The sequence below is a fragment of the Amblyomma mixtum genome, chromosome 1, assembly GCF_055824585.1.
Source record: "Amblyomma mixtum isolate Tamu chromosome 1, ASM5582458v1, whole genome shotgun sequence".
Lineage (NCBI taxonomy): Eukaryota > Metazoa > Arthropoda > Arachnida > Ixodida > Ixodidae > Amblyomma > Amblyomma mixtum.
In genome coordinates this window covers 11,858,112-11,875,403 of record NC_143012.1, presented here as the reverse complement: position 1 = coordinate 11,875,403, position 17,292 = coordinate 11,858,112, and the positions used below count along the sequence as shown (strand labels likewise).

Below are 17,292 nucleotides of genomic sequence, written 5' to 3'. Positions count from 1 at the left end.
TGCTTTGTCGGTTGATTTAGTTGTAGATAAGTTCTGGTACAGACGTAGAGAAGGCTCTTTAGCTCGATGAATAGAGTGGAAGCTATCGAAAAGGGTTCAGCCTAAGTTAAGGACAAAACAGCGAGCTATGGAAAAGAAAACTATAGGTGTAACTTTAAGAGACGGGAAGCGGGCAGTGTGGATGAGGAAACAAACGCGGGTTACTGACATCGTAGTCAAAATCAGGAGGAAGAAATTGGTTTGGTGAGGGCATGTAGTGCGAAGGCAAGGTAACCGTTGGTCCTTAATGGTGGCCTGGTGGATTTCCAAGAGAAGGCAAGCGTAGCAGGGGCGGCAAAAAGTTAGGTGGTCGGATGAGATTAATACATTTGCGGGGATACGGTGGCTGCAGCTGGCAAAGGACAGGGTTAACTGGAGAGGCATGGGAGAAGCCTTTGGTTTGCAGTGGGCGTAGTCAGGCTGATGATGATGATATAGTCAAGCTGCTTTCTTAACTTCGACAGCAGCTACGGACAGATCGTGGAAGAGTTTCAACCACTCTTTATTCGCATTGTCATCAAATTACACTCGAAAAATTGGAAATTGGTTTTGGAGGAAAGGAAATGGCGCAGTATCTGTTTCGCATGGCGGTAGACACCTGAACCGCGCTCTAAGGGAAGGTATAAAGGAGGAAATGAGGGAAGAAAAGAACAAAGAGGTGCCATAGTGGAGGGCTCCGGAGTAATTTCGACCACCTGGGTATTTTAACGTGCACTGACATCGCACAGAACACGGGCGTCTCCTCCATCGAAACCCGGCCGCCGCTGTCGGGTTTGAACCCGGGAACTCCGGCTCATTAGACGAGCACCCTAATCACTGAGCCCCAGCGGCGGGTAGAAACTACACTCGCCTGGCCTGTGACATTTCCTGGTGTGTCACATTTTTTTTGCCGCTTTTCATTCAGAATTCACTCCTTTACAAGCATCTAAACGTCACTGACATTTCATTTTCAGTGAAAAAAACAAAAAAAAACGAGCCATTTCTACTTATTAGAACGCTTTGAACATGCTCCGATCACAGCTTACACTGCTTTATTTACTATGTGACATTGAAATCTTTCACTGTTTTACATGCCTAAAGAATCTTCTTTTGAATATTTGCAGGATGTTATGCATGCCGTTAGATGCTATCTTGGGTTAAAATGTAAACTCAACTATACCGGATTGGTGCAGGCTGTGTTATTGTTGTACCATCCGAAGTCGCAGGTTTCTTCGGAGATGCTGCCGTTGCAGCAGTTTGTAGTAACTTCCTTCCACAACCTGCAAAACAATTAGCGTTCTCAACTTTTCTTTTCGGAAAGCCCTTTCTGCTCTGACGAATTAGAAATATTTCAAACACTTTAAAACGAGCATTCGCCAACTAACTTTTCACATCCACTGGATAAGGTTTCAGGTTTTCAGAGCAGTTTAGTGCTGCGACGAAGGCAGGCATATGTGTACCGGCAGATAATAGCTCAACTGCATTCGGTACCATGCGCTTCCTTCTACTCATGCTTGTGCTGGACGGAAACGCATAGGCTGGACTCAGATTAAAAAAAAAAAAAATTGGCGGGGGTTTGGCTTTGGTTAAGCCTGGTAGGTTGCGAAAGCAGTGGGAAGAGCGCTGCCCGTCGTGCCAAGCCAGATGGCGCCGTGCCAAGCGGCCGCCGTTACCCGACGAGCCGAGATGGTAGCCCGTCTCTCGCTCCTGGTATGACGTCACGCTGTGACGTCACTAGGCATGGTATGACGTCAGGGGTCATTCTAAAGGTCAAACGTGCCAAGTGGCCGCCACTACGCGAAAGGCCGTTCTTGGGAGCAGTATTGCTTTCGCAAAAAAAAAAAAAAAAATGGAAACGTACACCTAATTACACTATGTGCTAGCAGTCAGAAAGCATTAAAAGGCGTGAATGCCTTTACCAGAGCTGACGTCTTTCCCGGTCTTGTGACGTCCACTCCCGGTCTTGTGACGTCGCTGATCGGCTAAAGAGCCGATCAGCGAATCTTATGACCAACGGCACATTTTTTTACCGATGAGGTTTCTAATGATATCGCTTTAAAAATGCCCCCCCCCCCCCACCCGAAAAAAAAAAACACATGAAATTTTCCGCACTTGCCATGGTAAGCCACCAAAACACAAAAGATGCATGGGGTCAAGTTTCCTAATAAACGTGTCATATCCCAAAAAGATTTCCGCGGCGCTTCGCACCACTAGTCTATCTGCCTCCCTCAATCCACCTTTTAGTGTGTATTCCCGGCTCTAATCCCTCAAAACACTTTACCGACGTGATTGCCTTGTGCCTTCAATGGACGTTCGCAGTTCCCTGTTTCTGTGACGGAGATGGAAGCCTGAGCTGGTTGGCTGGGAAGAGGTTTTCATAGAGCGCACGTCCGCTGGTAATAGTCTCGCCTTACTACGTTTTCGTCAGTGAACGGGGGTTTTCACAACATTGAAGGCTTACCTGTTGCTGACCAGGCCATGGTAGTAGGCAAAAAAGACGATGGAGTTTCCGAGAAGCTGCTCATCCATCGCTCCATTTCCGACTGCGTAACCCTGGGCAAATAAAAGCATTGGTTCTTTTGAGAATTGTTGTGTATGACGCTCATTCGCTGTTAATATGTTCCTTAAATGTAGTCCTTAATAGACGGGGTTTGTGACCCTATGGGGTAATGAAAATTGCAGTCAATTATTTCACTGAGGCGTAATTCTAGAGGCCCGTGTACTGTGCGATGCCAGTGCACGGTAAAGAACCCCAGGTGGCCGAAATTTCCGGAGCCCTTCAGTACGGCACCCTCAAAGCCTGAGTCGCTTTGGGATGTTAAACCCCTATAAACCAAGCCATTTCATTCTTTTCCTAATTGCTGTAATTGTCTCCGTGCACTTCGAGATCTTGAAAGTTGTACAGAGTGCATTCTGCACAAACAGTATTAAGCTCGCGTTGATTTATAATCCGGTCCCTCAAGTTTTACTCGCAAATGATTACGAGCACCAGAGCTCAAACTGTCGATGATGGATGTCCTGCGCGCTCATACTTGCTCCTTCTCTTTTGTTGTATACACGGTGTATAGCCGTTACCAAAAATATGCATCTCAATAGGCTTCCTTCAGGGCCTGTACCGGGTCCCGTTTTGCCTAGCCAGCGTTCTCTCGACTGTGCGACTGTCTGTGCTAAAGTTCTGTGCGACTGAGTGCGGCTATCGTCCTTATAGCTATAAAGTTTTTGACCTCATGGGGTGCTAGAGAACCTTACATCACAACTCAGAAGCAAATCATTTGGCTGCATAGTATTAACAAGTGCTGTTTATATTGCCGCGGTTAGACTGCAGGTCGCTTACCCTGAGGTTAATTCCGTGTGGCTCTTGGAGGACTCGCTTCGCAAGTAGAGGCACGTAGACTCCCGCGTAACTTTCGCCCATAATGTAGAAGTCGTTTTGCCGGAAGTTCTCAAAGTAGTCGAAAAACTTGAGCACAGCCAGGTAGTTATCGTGCGTCGTCTTTGTGTCGTTTGTTGTGTAGTTGCCAGAAAGGTCGTAAGAGAATCCTACGCCCACTGGTGATTCGAGGAATATAATATTCGCCACCTAGCAGGGGAAAAAAAAGAAGTTATATTACGTTGAACTCTTCGGAAAAGAGAAGATCAAACAGAGAGAGAAAATAAATGAAAGGTTATCCAGAAATTCCTTATTGGCTACCTTATGCAGCGTACACCCTTAGAAAAAAGTAGTAGTACTCACTAACTTTTGTGGTAGTAACTGGTTGTCACATTTACTACCCTATTAGTAACTGCAGTTAGTAAAGGGAAAGTTAGTAACAGTTACTAACCCACTGAGTTAGAAACGGCTGCTGCCTGCAGTTAGTAACGGGAAGCTAGTAGTATTTACAAAGAAAATGAATAGAAACTCGCATAAGTTGCTAGATTCATCGTACGGCGTGCTGGCGTGGCTTGTCCAATTTATGCGTGCTCGAAAAATAAAAAAAGCTTCAGAGTCAATTTGACGAATTCCGGAATCCTATCCGGAATCCGGAAGCTATCAGAACGTGCTGGCCGTAAATCACGCTCTTAGGTTTAAGCTTATCGCGCATTACATGTAGAAATTATGCGAGATGATCGCATCAGCAACCTTACCATGCGCACACAGAGGTTCAGAATGCAGAAAAAGCCCAAATCAGAAAGAGTCAGACTCGCGCACAGCGTGTGCACATGTAGGGAAATATTTCTCAGTCTTATATACTCCGTAAATCAGGCTCATTTACGGGCTAGTGGCTCTTACCGGTTGAGCTAAGATACCAGAGTTATGAAGTTGAGATAGTAGAAACAGCTCAGTCTACCTAACCATATGCCCCTGCAGAAATGTTTAATTACAAAACCAATTTATTAGCACGTCAATCTGTGTCATTTATGTTCTTTTAATTTATTTTAGGGTTAAACGAACAGTTACTACCCAGGTAGTAACTAGCGACCATAGTTAGTAAAAAGGTAGCAAGGGCTACTTTTACTAACTATACCTTGAAGATGGTAGCAAATAGCTGATAAAGAGTAGTAAAACGAAATCAGAGTTAGTAACTGCTGCACTTACTACTTTTTACTATTTTTTTAAGAGTGTAGGGTAGCCAACCGGGACCGAGAGATAAAGATGGAAAGTTTAGTTCGCCGTGTAAATGAAACGCGACCATGGTCATTAGCCTTTTGCTTTCAATAACGGCATAGAAAGCCCCGGCAAGGGATGTTCAAACCTCTGGTTCCTTGAAAAAAAAAATTGCAGGGATACCTAATTACATTATGTATTGGTAATGCGATGGCATTATAAGCTGTTTATGCATTTACCGGAAGTGACGTCACTTCCTTCCCGCCAATGGAAATTATCCGGTCTGGTGATGTCACTTCTCTCCAGCCAATGGGCAAATTTTATGACATTTTCGCCGTCATAAAATTTTATGACATTTTCGTCGCATTCGGCTTCTGTGCCATTGCATTGATATCAGTATAGTGCTTTGAAAACATTTTGCACCGAGAAAAGTCGACACTGTAGTCCCGGAATCGCGGCCTCTGTTATAGAAGACGAGTGAAGGACGTACTGTTGCAGTCAGAGACACTCGTTTATTGCGAGAACAGGGGAAGCAAATGCTGAGTTGTTCTCTACAGTGGTCACATGATGATTAGTAAAGTAGAGTTGAAGGATAACATAAAGACTGAGATAGGAAGAAGATTTCGTAGCCACCTCGAGACTTATTTAACATTTAGTGCCACGTACTCTGTGAAATCGCATACCACTGAATTCTAAGGTCCATGTACGTGATGCTGGCAAAGCACTGAAACGTAGCATTGAACTCGTGTTGGGGTGAGACAATAAGCTTTGCTTCGGCGCCTAATTTTTCACCATCTAAAGTAGCCGCTTCTTGATGCTGCCAATGTCGTGAGCAAAATATGTCATGAGCGATGGCCCTGCACGCTGTGCGATACATTTGTTGCACAGAGAGGGTAATTGCGTTTAGTAGGGGTGTGCGAATAGTGTTTTTTTGATTCGAAGCGAATTCGAAGCGAATAGCAATTTTCTTCGAATAATTTCGAAGCGAATAGTTCGAATAGTACTTCTGGCACTAAAAAGAGGCTGAGTGACAGTAGGCATTTCCAAAACCATTTATTTTCCCAACACACGATGCCATTACACACTGCACTGAGGCTTTATTTAAAACCACACTTCAAAATTTTAACACCTAGAGTGAAGAACAATTTTTACTGGCAATTTATACTGAAAGAACAACTTTTACATTCCCAGACTTGCATTCCCTCGAGCAAGGATGGAAAAGGCTGTACAAAACTCGCGCCGCAAGCGAAACGTCATTCGCACCGCTCGCGCGTCCTGGCAAAATTGTCCCTAGTATTACTTCCGAGCAGCACTCAGCATCGCGCTTCCATCAAGAATGCTCTCAGCCTCCAACGTATGGGAGTGCCCGAGTTGCGGCGACGGAGTTCGGCACACCACCGAAGATGGCTCAATGCCCTGATTACGGCGGCGTTCCGTTCCAATCAACGCGCAAGCAGTCTGAATAGCAAGAAAAGACGCCAGTCGTAGATGCCGAGCGTTAACGGCAGTAATCCTCCACGGGTGCACAATAAGCTTAGCGTTATCACACGCTAAAGGCGCCCTTCCCATTGACGTAAGTATACATTTCGGCGACATCGAGTCCCCGCGCTGCCGCTGAATTTTTCGCGCCTCCGCCGGTAATATGATGGCTTGCTTGAAAGCTGCCGAGAACGGTCGCTCATGTTCCGTACGCATGATTCGTCACCAGGGTGAAGCGATCGGTGCTTATCTGATCTTCCAGCCAGCGCACGCCGCGGCGGACGCGGTTGTTGCGTTGTGTGACGCGCGTCTTTTTTCGTTTTTCTTTCTTTCCTCTTATCTTTGAAATCTCCTCTATCTGCACGTGGCAGCGGTGGTGGCTCGGCTAGAGCCAGTCGGCAGGCTCGTACACTTTCCTTTTCATCCTTCGCTCAGTCGCAACAACAACAACAGTAAACTGAGGTTTCTTGTTTTGAAGCTTAGACGACTGATGGCTGTGCTCTTCCTTCTTTGCGTCTGCCTCGACACGGTGGCAGCGACGCGGCTTATGGCAGCCTTAGTGCGGAGGCTCGGAGACGGCCAGAACGCAGGATCTTCCGCAAGAGCGCGTCGCCCTCACCTTTATTTCGTTTGTAGCTGGGTTCGCACCCCGACCTGGTTGTGATTCGTGTATTGACTGACCCCCGAGCGTTGAAAGCGCGATAAAAAAAAGCCATCTATGCGGCAATACTCGGAACTGAAACCACATGAAGCAAGCGCCCCAGAAACACTATTCGCGCGAGGCGAATACTTCGAAATTTCGAATACCGAGAATTCGGTTCGAAGCGAATATCGAATACCGTGCTATTCGATCGAATATTCGAAATTATCGAATATTCGCACACCCCTAGCGTTTAGGCGCGACCACATTTGAACTGATCCAGCCATGGTTAAGGCAGCTAGTGTAAAGCGGCCAAACAAAGTCGCTCATCTGGCGGTAAGAATGGCATGTAACTTAAGTGCAGTTCATTTTTGTAAAAATACTGCTGCGAACTGCGTAGGCCTCGTCAGGCTTCAACAACCTTTAGCCTCTGTCCCTGCATCAGGCTCTGTATATTGTCTGCTACTGAAACTAAATAAATGAAATAAACAAAATAAGCTACATTTAGTAGTAGCGACGATTGCCAGAACCGGTTTTAACAAGCATATAAATTACGACATCAGCGTTGGCTGTCACTATCGTAGTCTCTGCTCCTGAGCTAATTCACCTTGTTCCAGCTGTAGGGATTAGTGGTCATGTTGATGCCCTGATATCCAACTCGGAAGGCGCCCTGTTCCGCCACGGCTGCAATCAACGAGCTGCAGCCAGGTCCTCCACTCAGCCACAGTATCACTGGGTCCTCAGACGGGGACCGTTGGCTCTCCATGAACCTTTGGAAAAACAAAAAGAATCAAACGAGCTACAACTTGCTTTTAATGCACTAAGATTGCTACCTTCTATTCCGTAAAGCCGCCGCGGTGCTCGGCGGCGCGGTGCTCGGCTATGGTGCTCGGCTGCTGGCCCGAAAGACGCGGGTTCGATCCCGGCCGCGGCGGTTGAATTTCTTTGGAGGAGAAATTCGAGGCCCGTGTACTGTGCGATGTCAGTGCACGTTAAAGAACCCCAGGTGGTCGAAATTTCCGGAGCCCTCCACTATGGCGTCTCTCATAGCCTTAGTCGCTTTGGGACGTTAAACCCCATAAACCAACCAACCAACAAATTCTATTCCGTAAAATATATCCATCTGGGGCTGTCTAATGCTGCTTCCACCCTCTAAGAGGCCTCATCCCACTACCCACTTTCACACCTTCCAGAATTCTCACCGACCACCAAACAACCCACGTTTGCTCTCCACCAGCCATACAATTCCATCCTCCAGAAGGCCTCCACCCACTATTCATCCACCTTGCCCTCCACCATCTTCACCGTCCGGAAGCAGCAATTCACCACCAAACAACTCACCGCCACCCTACAGAACCATCACCCACCACCAAGCATCCACCGCCGCCCTTCAGAAGCCCCTACCCATCACCCATCCACTCACTTCCACCCTTCATGAGCCTCCACCAACGAGAAGCACACGCTGCACTGGAATGAAAAAGCAGGGTGTCGAACCGGAACCGAACCCGAACCCTAAACCGGAACCGAACCCGAATTTTCGCCCGGAACCGGAACCGAACCGAACCCATAACTTTTCCGCCATCTTGGAACTGAACCCGAACCGGAACGATTCAAAGGAACCGTTCCAAACCGGTTCGGTACCCGGTTCAGCCCCATTTTTTTTTTTGCATCTCGGAATACTTCTTGTTTCCGGACATAATGAGATGATCTGGTGCATAGATTTAACCACCCGTAGCTGTCTGCTCTGGGAAGTGCGATAATGGTACCCATTATATGCGACAGCAAACTTACAGGAAGTCTGGGGCCTGGGAAGATGCCTAATTGACGCTTTTGTAATGTACTACCGCCAATTCATTGTACTTCAGGTTTATGTGAAATCTTGAGCTATTCTTCCTCCCCTTTTACATATTTGCGTAAATCTTTAATCAAATTGCTAGCACTGCTCTAACTCAATGAAGGACTATAGACACCAAATTTTTGCTTGCGTGCTTTTTTCTTTCAAACGATGCGTTAGACATTGGTGTACACGGAGCACCGCGTGGTATTTCACCAACACATAATAAATAATTTATGTTTGAATTTCTTCATGACCCTGTTTCGGTTTCACCAACATAACGATGGCTGTGACGTGTAGAGGAAATTAGGTCGCTTGAGGTGCAATAAAATGGCAATACAACTGCTGATACGTCGTTCGTTGTGATTATAGGTCTTGAAGCCAGCTGATGTAAGTGCTAGAGTGAGTCAAAACAACGCATCAGTGTTTGTATTAGTTTTCCCGTGCCTCACGTCACCTAATGTTGATTTATTTATTTATTTATTTATTTATTTATTTATTTATTTATTTATTTATTTCAGAATACTGCAGGCCACTGCTTGGCCCAAGCAGGAGTGAACTTACATTGTTACATAACCAAAAGAATAAAATTATTCAATATTAGCAGCACACGGATACCAAAAGAATAAAACCAAAAGAATAAACTTTTACAATATTAGCAGCACACGGATACAAAACGTACATATAAGCAATATTAGCAGGTAAGTAGACGATTTAACGCACCAGAAAAATTTTCAGAGCAAAAAACAAATCCCGGTACCGAATTCCAATCTTGCGCTGTTCTAGGGAAAAAACTATTTAAAACTGTGAGTTTTGGCGAAAAGGGGAGTAAGTGAATGTTCATGAACGTTCCGAGTCCTTCTCACTAGAGGACGCTTAATGCACTCCGGAAGTTTCAGTTTATTTTTACCTGTTAAACTATTAAACAAGAATACCAATCTATTAATCTCTCGGCGGATTTCTAGTGTAGAAATGTTATTTGACATCATTAACTGCGAGGGAGAGTCTTCCCTTTTGTATTTTCCGTATATAAACCTAACCGCTTTCCTATTGACTTTTTCAAGGACCATTATGTCCTTTTTCGTGTACGGGTCCCACACGACTGAAGCATATTCAAGTAAAGACCGCACACAAGTTTCGTAAGCCAATTTTTTCATGTGTGCTGGGGCAGTTTTTAGCTTTCTTCGTATCACAGCCTTTCTTCACAGCCTTCGTATCACAGCTTCTCTTACCTTTATTCACATCACAGCCATCATTCGGTTGATGAAACCGGGACAGCATAGAAGAAAAAATTAGTTTCTAAATTATTTAGTGGCAGTAGGCGAATACCACACGGTGATCCATGTGTTCTAATATCTATGGCGTCATTTGAAAGGAGAAACACGCAATAAAACTGGGTGTCTCCCGAGGCCCGCTAAGGGTCTCAGTTAATCAGAGGAATGTCACCTTCGCAGGCTGCAAACTTTGTCTTTCAATAATCCAGCTACGCTTCACGCCATTGAGCCCGAGTCCTTTTCGGCACAGTGCAAATTTTGTGGCCAGAAGGCAAACCTGTACCATATGGTATGGGCTTGTCAGAAAAATGACAGCATTGACATCATAAATCAGCCAACGCGGGAGGGCTGGGAGGCGGCCCTGTCAAGCTCGGACCTCGAGGAACAACGAGCCCTCGTCGCCAGAGCACGGGCAGCGGCTTTCACCAACGGCGTCCCGGACTAGGGACCCGACCAGCCTTCCCTTCAACTAAGGCATTGTGGCTTTAATAAACGTTTTCATCATCATCATAGTCATTTAAGCACTGATTGAGAATGCCTTCCTTTTATTTGCGTCATTCCTCACACATAGATGATATATTAGCGCGAGGATCCAACAACGTTGTGATGGTGGTTTTTGAGGAAATGAAATGGCGCAGTACATGTCTCACTTCTTGATGGACACCTCAACCGTGCCGTAAGACAGGGAGGAAGGTGGGAGTGAAAGAAAAAAGAGAAACAGGTGCAGCAGGGGAGGCCTCCGGAATAATTTCTACCATCTGGGGATCCTTAATAAAGAGCAACTGCATAGGTTTTAGAAATCGACGAGCTAAAAAGGGTCGAATGTGTGAAATTTCCAGGTAAAGTATGCGAAGTCCTTTTGGCCTAGCATTTGAAACGCTGACGTAATCACCAATTAAAATTGGGACGGCCTTCAAGCTTCTCGGCCTGCCAGCAGAACCCATCCCTACCCCCTATCCCGAACCCCACCCGAGAGGACTGGGAGGCGACCCTGTCCGGTTGCTGCACCCTCGAGGCCCAAAGGGCCTTAACGCAGCGCGCCCGGACTGCGGCAAACACCAATGGTGTGCCTGACTAGGCATCCCACCTAGTGGTTGTAAGGGCGTGACCCTTCAGGTCACGACCCCCAACACCTCTCTCTATGATTAATAAATGTTTTCACCACCACCCCCCGCAGCGTACAACGCTAAGTGGGGGACACATGATGACGTCATCGAAGGTATCGGTACATTTCCAACGCATAAACGTCTGCTTTGAAGGAAAAAAACCAATGCCACCGAAGGCAAAGCCCACCGAACGTTGTTTGGCCGCGTCCAACGAGGCACGGCAGGGCGTGGCTGACGGCAGCGGTAATTCGAAATCATACCTTCCATGACGTCACACTAAACTTCCCCGCGCTCCTTCATTGTTTTGAAAAGTGCCAAATTTAATAGTCGATTAGGTCACTATTTTAAATGGTAGTGCAAAAAAACTTAGCATGTTTTACCTACAGCCTGTTTTACCTACCCACTGAGCCACCGCAGTGGGTAGTGCAACATATACTTTTGTAGGCGCTCATTGTCTCAGACAGCAGGTTCTAAATAAAACCCCTCACGATGCAGGGCAACAAAGAAAAAAAATGGCTCAATGACTGTGGAGCTCGGCTGCTGATTCTAAAAATACAAAAACCAGCGTGCTCTGTCGCACGCCGAAAATCCCCAGCTGATCTCCGTTAATTTGGAGCCCTCCACTACACCGTCTATCCTATAGCCTCAATGTCTACTCGACAGGTTAAACCTGCGATATTACTACTAGTATTACCAAAAGGACGATGTATGAATTTGTGCAGCTTCTTTTTTTTTGGAATCCGCATATTCTTGTTTGCAGCGACGGAAATAAGCAACGAAAGGCCGGTTCTTGGCAACGGTGGAGATGCACTAATAAGAACAAAAAATTAAATACCGGATAATCAAACGGGCAATGCGGAAATATATGCGCTCGCTGGCATGCGTTAGTGATCACGCCCAGAAAGCATAGCTGCCAGAAAGGGGTTGTTTGTAGTTTTGAAAATAAATGCGTGAAACAAATTCGTGGACAAATGGTGCACGCCAGATTAACCACTCTTTATCATTCTATTCTGTTGACCCAAAGGTTCCCTTTGATAGCGCCTCAGGAAAAGTCTCAAACATTCAATGTAGTGCAAGTATATCTCCTTCCTCGCACAATGCTGCACTTGCAAGAATGCTGCAGTTCAACGTCCCAACAAACATGTTGCCAATTTCTTTGGTTTGGTTTGGTTTATTGGATTTTAACGTCCAAAAGCGACTCAGGCTATGAGTGACGCCGTAGTGAAGGGCAGCGGGAATTTCGACCACCTGGGGTTCTTTAACGTGCACTGACATCGCACAGTACACAAGCCTCTAGAATTTCGCCTTCATCGAAATTCGTCCGCCGCGGCCGGGATCGAACCCACGTCTTTCGGGTCAGGAGCAGAGTGCCGTAACCACTGAGCCACCGCGGCGGGGCTGCTGACATTTTGTGTCCGGCAAAAACGAAGCGTTCTCAACCCATCCAAGCGTGCGTTTTTTATGATACTATTTTTATCAGAAGAGAGGAGGTTGACGTCATCATAATAAGTCAATGTCGTAATTTCTTACTGTGCTATAGTGAGAAGCCACGATTAGCTGTGTTTTTGAAGATACTGAGCTATATGGGTTCGGGATATACAGGGTCTGTTCTGAAAGTAGTAGGACTGGTTTTTTCCTGGGCGAACGGGCAGACGAAAGGTTGTCTGCGCATGCAGGTTCGTTGAAGGGGGATATTGGGAATGCTGGGGAAAATCGGCAGTCGGCTCTCGGCCGTCGAAGAGAGGAGGTCGCTTGTACTGTGAACCCCTGTCAAAACGTCTCGTCACGCAGAATCGTCGAGCGTTTACTGGATCAGCGATACGCGATCAAATTTTGAGTAAACCTTCGTAAAACGGGCAAAGAGACTCACAACATGATTAAGGAGGCCTGCGGTGACGCTTCCATGGGTAGATCAGGGGTTTTCTAGTGGCACAACCTTTTCCGAGAAGGTAAGGAAAGAGTGGAGGAAGACGACCGCTCCAGACGCCCTTCGACCAGCAAGACCAACGAAAATGTGTAGCGAGTGAAATATTTGCTTAACAGTGATCGTAGAATGAGTATCAGAATGATTGCTGATGACTTGAGCATTCCTCAATCCCAAATTTTTGAGATCGTGAAAGAAAACTTATCCACGAGGAAAGCGTGCGCGAAGTTGGTGCCGGGAGTGTTGTCAGAGGAGGAAAAGGCCAACCGGTAGGATCTTCTTCATCATGTGAATAAGGACCCCGATTTGTTGCCCAGCACAAGGCGGCAACGCTGCCTCAGCCCCCCTACAGCTTCGACTTGGCCCCGCCAGACTTTTTTCTATTCCCGAGAATAAAATAGACGCTCGAGGGGAAACATCACGGATCGGTAGAGGTGGTTCAACACGCCGTGACGAGGGAGCTAAACAGCATTCCGGTCCCGGCGTTCCTGGAGGCGTACGCAAACTGTAAAACTCATTGGCAGCAGCGTGTAGGTGCGGAAGGGGTCTGCCTTGAAAAATTGTAATCGTTTGTACTATTCTCTTGAATAAATTTTGTTTAAAAAAATGAGTCCTACTACTTTCAGAACAGACCATGTATAACGTGAGTCACAAAGGTGGTGTCGAATAGGTGATTTAAATAAAGTATGTTTGGTAAGTTCTGCAAGTTAGGGAGAGCCTGTGCTCCCACGAGGCTCTCGTTGGGCGGCAGATGGGCGGTGGAGGGATTCTCGCACATTTTCTTACCATTTAGTAAAGGAGGGGTGGGGTGACTGGCAAGTCGGTTTCGGGGCGACGGAAAGGTGTCCGTCTGTATGTAGGTACCGATACATGGCAGTTTCTGTGCTCAGTAGTGCGCGGGAACGTAAAGGGCGCGTGCGTCGGCAATCTTGGGGCCCCGTAATTACACTGCGTACGAGAAAGTCCCAACTGACTCAAGCTTCAAAAGAGACCTATTACTCGCGCAACGGGGTCTCCCAAATTGCTCAAGCAGGAGGGTCTTGTAGATTGAAAATCCACCGGCTTTTCGCCTTACACCTCATATGGTGGATTATAGCGTATACACAGCCGATTTTCATCAATTTCGAGTTCATTTCATTTTGCGGCTCTTGCCGTAAATTCGTCTTTGCTGCGGACAATAAGTAAAATGGGTAAAGTGAGAACATCTCGCATTAAACAATTTTTCATGCTTAATTAACGCAGTAAACACGACAAAAGAAAGACGGGAGACGACACGAGCGCTGACTAACAGCTGGTTATTTTATTCTGGGAAAAATATATAAAGGCGCAGGACTCAAGGAACAACACTAAAAACAGAAGAACAAAGGTTAAAACTTAAAAATCATACTGCGCATGCACACCACAGTTGAGTCATGACGTTTTTTTCAACGAAATTCTAAGACTATCTTCCTTAGTAGACAGCAATCCGCTATCTCCTGGACCTCACACGGTTGCCAAGAAAGCCTTACTCCTTATCTACCAAATTGATAGATGGTGAGGCAACACACTCATCAGCTTCCTTCCTGGTCATATAGGCCTCGACCAACTCCCTACTTATGCAAACAGGGTTATTAACACGACACTTGTCTTATCTACGGGGTAAGCAATCGTTGCACTCGCTGCAATGCAAAGCCAAGTTGTACGACACCGCTACTTTTTCACCCATCTGTGATGTTCGAACAAATGCTCATTGCTTACCCATTTAGAAAGACAAGTCTCCTGCTTATTCACCCAGATCGAATTTGTAGGGACATGGTGGAGGCCTTTATGATCAGGAAGGAAGCAGATGGGCGTGTTGCTTCCCCATCCGTCAATTTGTAGAGAAGGAGTCAGGCTTTCTTGGCAACTGTGTGAGGTCCAGAAGATAGGGAATTGCTGTCTACTATGGAATATAGTCTTCGTATTTCGTTGAAAAAGATGTCATGACTCGACTATGCTGGGCATGCGCAGTATGTTTTTTTAGTTTTAATCTTTGATCTTCTGTTTTTTGCATGGTTCACTGTGTCCTGCGCCTTCATACACTTTTCCTAGAATGTAACAACCAGTTGTTAGTCAGCGTCTGTGTCGTCTCCAGTCTTCCTTTGTCCTGTTTATTGCGCTGCTTAAGCATGAACTCTTACCAGCTAGCCCAGTTTTATGTTCTTGTAAACAAATCTTTGCATTTTTTATTATGCATACCGATGTGCCGGAAAAACGAAAACGCATAGCAGGGTTGACAAACTCATCTGCGTTCAATTTTTTTTTGTCCTGAATCCGTTTGAACCGGTTTGAACCGGTTCGGGACGGTCCGAACCGGTTCGAACCGGAATGAAATGGCCCTCTGGAGCCGAACCCGGAACTGAACCCGAAAGGCGTGAACCCGAACCCGAACCGAACCCGAAAAAATGCCGGTTCGACACCCTGTGAAAAAGTGACAGCGAAATACAATCCAGAGACACGACTAGAATATTTTCGTTGGCGAATCGCAATGTACAGCCAGTACTGCAAATGCAGCTTTGACAGATCACATTGTATGATCACATGCGCATTTTTTATATTAAAAACAGCTGTACATTGTGACCTTGTTTGCGAGCATGAGCTTACAGTGTGGGAGAATAGACTTGCCCGTCTCCTGCATTACAAAAAAAAAATCTTGCGTTCTGCCCTTTCCTGCTCAGGTACATCTAACAATCTGTTCCTTCTTAACCGGAATTTAGCTTTCATTTCAGGCAGCAAGTGGCGTTTTATTTTTGTGTTTTTGAACATTTTATCCATTTTTTAAAACAAAAGCGCATTCATATGTGGCATCGTTTTGTGAAATAAGGCATACGTATTTTTTATGATGGGTTGATAATTTATCACACTACGGCTTCCTTCCTGGGCTGGGTTGTCGGTTGGAGTTTGTCGTGACTCATTTACTTAAGAGCAACTAATACGCCCTCATCGTTATGCGCAACATATATTCTTGCTCTCTTAGCCTATAGTTCCGTTTATAAGCTTATCAACTCTGTACTTCCGGACACAAAGGTCCTATTTGGCGCTCCCACCATCCCAACAACGGAGCCTTTCAATACCCAAAATGACCCATTTTTACACTGAGGTAGGTTACAGGGTTCCTAATTTTTTGAATTTCTATTTAAGAAGTGCGAAAACAGTTAAAACGGACAACATTCAGACAAACGACGCTGGCGTCGTGACTCGCATACCAAAAGTGTAGGGCTCCTCCGTTTGCGATGTTTAGGTATCCCGAGTAGTGTTTGAAGTTGATCCGTTCCAGCAGGCCTGGTAGCTCGGTCACTTCAAACTCAGACGGGTCGGAACCTGTAGCAAACAGCGGGAGAGCCCAGGTCACGAGGAGGAGCTTGAACATGGCTGCCATGACGGTTTCCCTGGAAGAAACAAAGTGGTGACGGCGTAAATCAAATCTTTTTCTCTGCTGTGGGGTCACAACTGAGTACATGTACACAGTACTTCACACTACTACCTGTTTACCTACCTACCCATCTGTTCAGAACTGGCTGCAAGGGCCAATCTGAGTAAATCCATTGAGGTAGGCGAAGTCATACTACACCCATGGCTCACATCCCACCTAAGGCTATTTTCCCATTTCTTCCCGTTTATGTCCCGTCGCTGCGCACATAAAATCAAGGACTTAATTTACAAGTTTTCCTTTTGCTAAACATTTCGCCACGCTCGCGGTTTTTATATAACATGCAATGCCATCTTGTGACACAGCACGTTTCCAACGACGATGTTTGGCCTGGTATGAAATTCATAGCCATTCTCGCTGATAGGTCCGGAGGAGGTCTTTTTTTCCCCGTTGCAGAGAATTCATGTTGCAGTGTCATGTTCCACTTGTTGGTGGCGCACCTCGCTCTGCCGCAGAGCGTGCTTGCTTTGTCTGGCAGTCATTTTTCGTTGGAACTCAGGTGCAATGCGTTCAATCCTTGAAGAGTGAATCAGTTTGCCTATTTCAAGCACTTTTTGAGATAAGACCTGGTGGATCTGTTCTTATGTCTATATCAAAGAAATTACGCTGTTAGTTAATTAGATATGAGAGAAGCCTTTGTCCTGCAGTGGGCGTAGTCAGGCTGATGATGATACTGATGATGCGGCAGCGGTTCTTATCATCTTGACCAAATCGCACAGTAGTTGAAGTTGCTCTGTGAGAAGCAGCAGCGAAGTTAATGAGTTTATGGCTTGGGTAGTCCTTGCACGAAATATTTATTCAAGGGATGTTTCCTCAATCGCCTTGTAGAGGTCCAAAAAATTTATCATAGGAATATTTCAGCGGCCCTGATCAGCCACGTGTTGGACAGACCACGACGCCACGATGAGCTGGCATCTCACCCCAGCCACAACAAACCCCACCCCTGAGATACATACTATACATAGTATAGTTTTCTCCGCCTCG

General features: G+C 46.0%; 1 protein-coding gene across 1 annotated transcript in view; it reads right to left on the bottom strand.

Annotated features, from left to right (window-relative positions):
• The window catches only part of LOC149365467 (lysosomal protective protein-like), a 36,956-nt gene extending 20,699 nt beyond the window's left edge, over positions 1–16,257 (bottom strand). Inside the window, exons 1-5 of the mRNA XM_089585197.1 lie at positions 16,085–16,257; positions 7,330–7,492; positions 3,353–3,598; positions 2,480–2,571; positions 1,199–1,298 (exon numbers count right to left, since the gene is read on the bottom strand). Of these exons, the coding sequence (XP_089441323.1) occupies positions 1,199–1,298; positions 2,480–2,571; positions 3,353–3,598; positions 7,330–7,492; positions 16,085–16,257 (774 nt within the window). The remainder of the gene's footprint in view (positions 1–1,198; positions 1,299–2,479; positions 2,572–3,352; positions 3,599–7,329; positions 7,493–16,084) is intronic.
• Between the last annotated feature and the right edge of the window lie 1,035 nt (positions 16,258–17,292).